The sequence below is a fragment of the Sinocyclocheilus anshuiensis genome, unplaced genomic scaffold, assembly GCF_001515605.1.
Source record: "Sinocyclocheilus anshuiensis isolate Anshui unplaced genomic scaffold, SAMN03320099.WGS_v1.1 scaffold697, whole genome shotgun sequence".
NCBI lineage: Eukaryota > Metazoa > Chordata > Actinopteri > Cypriniformes > Cyprinidae > Sinocyclocheilus > Sinocyclocheilus anshuiensis.
In genome coordinates, this window is record NW_015538036.1 from 2,587,252 (window position 1) to 2,593,989 (window position 6,738).

General features: G+C 34.9%; 1 protein-coding gene across 1 annotated transcript in view; it reads left to right on the top strand.

The window, feature by feature from the left end:
• Nucleotides 1–6,158, top strand: part of wdfy3 (WD repeat and FYVE domain containing 3) — a 75,676-nt gene extending 69,518 nt beyond the window's left edge. Inside the window, exons 61-66 of the mRNA XM_016477539.1 lie at nt 1,227–1,409; nt 1,508–1,598; nt 1,780–2,145; nt 2,848–2,959; nt 3,111–3,308; nt 3,792–6,158. Coding sequence (XP_016333025.1) covers nt 1,227–1,409; nt 1,508–1,598; nt 1,780–2,145; nt 2,848–2,959; nt 3,111–3,308; nt 3,792–3,912 — 1,071 coding nt within the window. The 3' untranslated portion in view covers nt 3,913–6,158. The remainder of the gene's footprint in view (nt 1–1,226; nt 1,410–1,507; nt 1,599–1,779; nt 2,146–2,847; nt 2,960–3,110; nt 3,309–3,791) is intronic.
• Nucleotides 6,159–6,738: the final 580 nt, after the last annotated feature.

Consider the following 6,738-nt stretch of genomic DNA (forward strand, 5'->3'; position numbering starts at 1 on the left):
AGATTGTATAATTTCGAAATTTGAAGCAAAAACAGAATGGTTTGACTTCAGTTTTGTGATACTATGCATAAAAAATATCTGCATGAAACAGAAACAGCAGACCAGCTGCAAGAGAAGCAGATTCACTCTCTGCCAGCAGGTGGCGCTTAAAGCGTTTCCTTGGTTTCCGCTGTAAACAAAGCAGCACTGCAGTTATGATCATTAATATGCATTATACAGAGGCAAGAGGAAAAGAAAAAATAAAAGACAGTAAGTTCCCCTCAGACATACATTCATATAAACTCCTACCCCTAATTGAATCGCGATTTGTTTAGCATCTCAACCGATTTGAATCGTCACATATTTAAATCGATTTTCAACCGGCTCGCGGTTAATCGTTACATCCCTAATACATATAAAAATAATATATTGTTATTGTTGTTAGTACTACTACTATTATTATTATTATTATTATTATTATTATTTCTTTTATTACTCAGAAAACTATGTAGAAAATTTGGGCCAATAAAAAATATAACATTTTATATTCTTATGTAAATATATTATTATTATTAGTGCTGTCAAACGATTAATTGCATCCAAAATAAAAGTTTTTGTTTACATAATATATGTATGTGTACTGTGTATATTTATTATATATATATAGAAATACACACACATGCAGTATATATTTTGAAAATATTTACATGTATATACATTTATATATTTATATTCTTATATTAAATATAAATATATGTAATATATAAACATAACATATTTTTCTTAAATATATACATGCATGTGTTTGGATTTATATATACATACTGTAATAAATAAACAAAGTATGCACATATATTATGTAAACAAAAACTTTTATTTTGGATGTGATTAATCACGATTAATCGTTTGACAGCACTAATTATTATTATTATTTATTATTATTATTATAATGCAGAATTAAAATGTTTGCCAACTCATCAAACTTTTTTGGTATGAAGTTAATTTGATCTGTTCATCGAGCTCTTTGGGAACAGTAGTACACTTTACAGTTTAAAAATGTGCTTGCCTTTATAAAATTCCTGAAAAGGAATTAATTTCTACGTAAGTCAGACCATTACTACTTTGGAAAAGAAAGAGCCTCCTGATTGAAATTCTTGCCTTTTATGAATCCTCATAATAAATTGATTCCTCAGAATAAAACCGAAGTGTTCTATGAATTGGAAAAGACCCTGTGTGTCTGTGTGTAGGGTGATATAGTGTCCTGTGCTGGCACCTACATCCATGTGTGGAGCATCAATGGAAGTCCCATCGCCAGCGCCAACACTTTCACCGGCCGGAGCCAACAAATCCTCTGCTGCTGCATCTCAGAGATGAATGAGTGGGACACACAGAATGTTATTGTTACGGGACACTCCGACGGTGTTGTCAGGGTAATGGTCTTCTCCTTAATTTACTTTCTTTCTTTTCACTCTGTGTCTTTTAAAGTGTCAACAGATAACGGTTCTTGACAAATGGCTTTATCTTGTAGTTCTGGAGAATTGAGTTCCTCCAAGTCCTAGAAACCCCTGCTCCAGAGCCTGTAGAGCCCCCCGATGTGCCAGACTGCTGTGGAGAGATTGGTAAAACATCCCTCCATTGCACCTGTTTCATGACTTTTGGAAAGATGACATGAAAACATTAAATAAGCCAACTAATGAATAACATTTTGATCAATTTTAACCTGCACTCTGCATTACCTGACTTAAGGTGACTTTTAGATGATCTTTTCAGATGAAATAACCTCAAGTCTTGTTCTTCCAGAGGGTCGTGATGCTCCAGAGGATGACAGCAGTGAGTCTGAAGGAGAGGAAACCAGCCTCAGTCAGGACCCTAAACCTCAGACCTCAAACAGCCAGCCCAGCAGCACGGTCCACAGACCCAAACCTCGCACCGGAGCCTCCTGGTCGGTGGACAGCAGCTCTGACGACTCCCGCCGCTGGTCGGACACACTCAGTATTGATGAGAAGGATGGCTTTGTTTTTGTAAACTACTCAGAGGGCCAGATTAGAGCGGGAATTCCCTCACAGCCACATTTACAACCGCACTCAGCACCCTCGCATGGGCCAGTACCACAGCTTCTTCAGCCCAGTACTATGGAGGCTCGGTCATACAACAAGCTCAAACCAGGTGCAGTAGATTAAAACAAGTTGACATTTAGCGTTTATTTTATTTTATTTTTTATTTTTTGGATATTTGTATGTAATTCTAATTTTATTTTATTTTATTTTAGTTGGTTTACTGATTTAATTTAATTAAAAAAAAAAAAATTCATTATTTTATTCTAATTTTAAACAATTTTAAACAGCCTCATGGGCAGAACAAATAGTGCGGTTAAGTTTGAGTACTGGCTTAGGGACTATAAATAGATCTATAAAAATTCCCCAAAATAGATCTATAAAAAACTAATTTCATTGCATTAATTGATTAAAATTGCAAAGATGATATAAAAGTATTAAGGTATTAAATAAGCTAAATAATAAATAACATTTTGATCAATTTGATACATTTACTAATTTAATTAATCATTTAAATTGTCAATTAAATTTTATTAATTTAATTGATTTCCTTCTAATTGAATACATTTTCATTACAAATTATATCATCGGAATCACAGTTTACATGAAAAGTTAGGATGTAAACCAAAGTGAGAGCAGTAAATCCTTGATTTGAATTTTATCAAAATGTACCGTATTTCTAATTCACAGATTTCAGAAGTGTGTGCTTTTAAGTTTTGCATTTGCATTGTCATTCAAGTGCTGTTCCCTTGTGTTTTTACTTTAATGTGAGCAACTGGCATGTTCTTCACCGTTAGCTTTGTCTCTTAAACAGGCTACAGATGGGAGAGACAGCTGGTGTTCCGGAGCAAACTCACCATGCACACAGCGTTTGACCGCAAGGACAACGCTCATCCTGCGGAAATCACCTCGCTTGCCATTTCAAAGTAGGTGCTCTGTGTTTGTGGTGGAATGAGGATAAAAGAGAAGCTGGTTTCTAATGTGGTTTAACATTAATGTGCCAGTGTTTGCTCAAATATCTCAAATAAATCGTCTTTAAACAAGACTGTTGATAACCAGCTGTTCTTGTGTACTCAGAGACCACAGTAAGATCCTGGTAGGCGACAGCCGTGGCCGTGTGTTTAGCTGGTCTGTCAGTGATCAGCCCGGACGATCTACCGCAGACCACTGGGTGAAGGACGAGCAGGTGGACAGCTGCTCTGGATGCACTGTGCGTTTCTCCCTCACTGAAAGGCGCCACCACTGCAGAAACTGTGGCCAGGTCTTCTGCCAGAAGTAAGACAGATTTGCAATAATATTTATAATATGGGAACTAAATACCTTTTAAGTGTTATTTGATTTGTATTTATTTTTTAATACCGATTGGAAAATGTCTGCAACTATTTTTTGTTTGTTTGTTGTTTCTTTTCTTTCTTTTTTTTACTGTTTTGTTTTTGTTTTTGTATGTTTTCTGTTTTTGTTTTTTATATGCTTGTTTTTTTTCTAAACCAATTGAGAAAAGACCACTGCAATTTTTTGTTTTGTGGTTTTTGATGTTTTTTTATTTGTGTTTTAGTAATCTGTGTTGCAAAATCTTTAAATTACTTTTTTATGTTTGTGGTTTATTTTCGAAACTAATTGGATAAAGACCACTGCAACTTTTGTTGTTGTTGTTGTTGTTGTTGTTTTTTGCGTTTTATTTGTGTTTTAGAAATTTTGTGCTGCATTATCTTTAGAATCTCTTGAAAGGGTTTTAAAATTAGTTGCTTGTTCCCGCAGGTGTAGTCGCTTCCAGTCAGAGATCAAGCGGCTGAAAATCTCCTCTCCTGTGCGTGTATGTCAGAACTGTTACTACAACCTGCAGCATGAGCGGGGCTCTGAAGAAAGCCCGAGAAACTAGTTCACACACATCACATGCCCAAAGCCCAAAATCCCAACCACCCTCAAAAAAAACATTTCACTGCTCCCCGTGCAAAATCTCATTGGTCAAAATATCCTAAATGGCATCACTAATGCTCATAATTTCATACACTGCAGAAGTGTGATCATTCAAAAGAGACTATTGTTAGTTTACTTTTCCATTCATGCATTTTCTTTTGCAGTATGCTCCGTCATCTCATTGGAATCATCCACAAAGTCGGCATTATGTTTAGATATTAGAAAAAGCAATGCGTATAAAACGCTTCCTGATGAAAAGAGATGACACTTGTTTATATTGTAAATACTTACAATGGCATTTTTAACTAGAAACAGTGAAACAAAAAGTCATTATTAAGAGATAAAAGAAGAAATCAAAACACATTGCTTGTAATATAGTATTACAGTATGTTAAAAATCACTCTTGGCTTTAAAAGAACAAAACAGCGAGTGTGTGTGTGTGTAGTCGATGTCACAAGTCACAGCCTCCCAGCGGGAATAATATTGGGGACTATGAATGTTGATAAATGTTTGTGGGTTGACATTGCAAATGACATGCAAATGCTTAATTATGTTTATTTTATATGTTCTGTTGTGTTGCCCACATTATCAGTCAGTTGCCATAGACAACTTTTTCCATTTAAAATTTGTTGCCAACCTGCCTTGATATGCAACTATTATCTTATTTTAACAGTTGTGTAGGTCAATGAAAGTATGTAAATGTTGAACTTAGATTAAAGACCACTTTAAATTATTTTTTTTAAATGACAGGATTCATTCAACCTTTAAATGATTCCACCACATGTGTTATGCGACAGAAGACAGAAATGTTTCTAACCAATTGAAAGACTGTAATATCAAACATGCTTCTGAAGTGTCAGAGTTCCTGCTTATTTCATATTGGATGTTTCGCATCTGTAAATTTTGCTTTAGTGTGGGACTTCTCTGACTAATTCTTCATCTGTTATTAACTAATATGCATTAGACAACTTAAATGTTACTCTCTGGCACTAGCTTAAAAATTATGGTTTTGTTTTTAGTAAAAACATGCATTTATTCTTATTCTTAAAAAAATCACTATTTTAACCGTTTGCGATGTTGCACCAGTGTAAATGTCTGTAGATTAGGAAAGCAATAGTTACTGATGTTTTCACTCCACACACATTTCACGAAAGACTGTAGCTTGAATGTTATCATGTGTACAGAAAAAGGGATTTAACAATTTTAATGGACTGGAAGCCTAGTTTCTCCTTACCTTAGACAAAACTATGAAAGAGAAAGTTTTTTTTTTTTCTTTTTCTTTTTGATACTGTGGGCAATACCCTATCAAAAGTGCTGCTTTGATTAATAGAGAGAATTTCTTTTTCTTTCTTTAAATGGTCTGACACTTGCAACTTTAAAAAGATGAACCATTGCAGTTGTTTTATTCACTGTTGTATGATTTCCGTACAGCCTAATATGCACTCCTTATAGTTGAATTATTCTATATTAATGTACTGTAATTCAGTGTGCAATCATAACAAAGCTGTTGGGGTTTTGCTGTCGACAAGCAGCTCAAAGATCAAATGGCTATATCAATCTGAAATTATTTTTGCACCTTGACGTAGAAAAGACAAAGAAATGGAATAATCGCTGTTTTATCAGATGCATTTTTATGTTGTGGGGTATTATTTTGAAAGGGTGCATTTCTTTACAGTAAGATGAACTGTACAAAGTATTTATGCAATTATTTTTTCTTTTTTATGATTTTCCAGCAAGTTTGGTTACTTGTTGCATGTCTAACACAGCTGACTTTCTGTGTCAGTGTATTGTACATGTTTTGGCATTATGTTTTATGTTTTCTCTTTCTTTGGCTCATTTTTATGGCATTATCTAACGAGTCGATCCTGAGGGTTTTGTGTACAGCTTTAGGTGGATATACAGAGTGTCCCACGACTCTTTGGTTGACTTTTTGTACTCTAATGTATGGATGTTGAGGACTGATCCCAGAACTGATGAAATACACATGGATTGTCCCTGTTTGGTGGTCTTGTGATAGACTGCATTACTACAGTATCTAGTGTGCAAAACTGGTAGCTGAATGTTCATTGTATATTTGTGTTGAAAAACAATTACATGAACCCCTCCCCCATAAATAACCCCTATACTGTACCTGTTATTATGACGCAATAGATATGGTACTCATACCTTTTAATTTAATTTCAATTAAATACGTGCTGTTTACCACCACCATTGTCCTCAGACAAGTTCTTTTCATCATTTATTGCAATGTAGTGCAAAAATATATAATCTAGAAGTCTAGGAACTTGGCTATAATCGGAGATCTTTGGAAAATATATAAAACTACAGGACGCATATGATTTCATACTTTTGAAATTGACTGAACTGCACCAAAGCAGTTAAATGCATTGTGTTTAATCAATGCTTTAAAACAGACAGCTGTCACGATGCACACACACGAGGAGACGCTGGAGAATACTTTACCAAGACTTTATTTGCACCAAGGGAGACGTTCACAGCGGACTGGGAACACACACACACCATTAATTGTGCTGGAAACTAACATGTTTGTCCTGATCACTTAAGAACAGCTACAACAAAGCCCAGTATTAAATCTCTGATGAAAGCTTCTTCTGACTTCTTGCGACATGCATGGTTAAATTTGGGTGTCCAGTAAACCACTCGCCATCTTGAGAAAGCAAGTTACAGACAGTGTTGTAATCTGAGTGACATGCCAAAACCACACATTTGTTTGCTAGCAGTTTATATCCTTTAATAATATCAAATTAACAAATATGCTTAGGACACA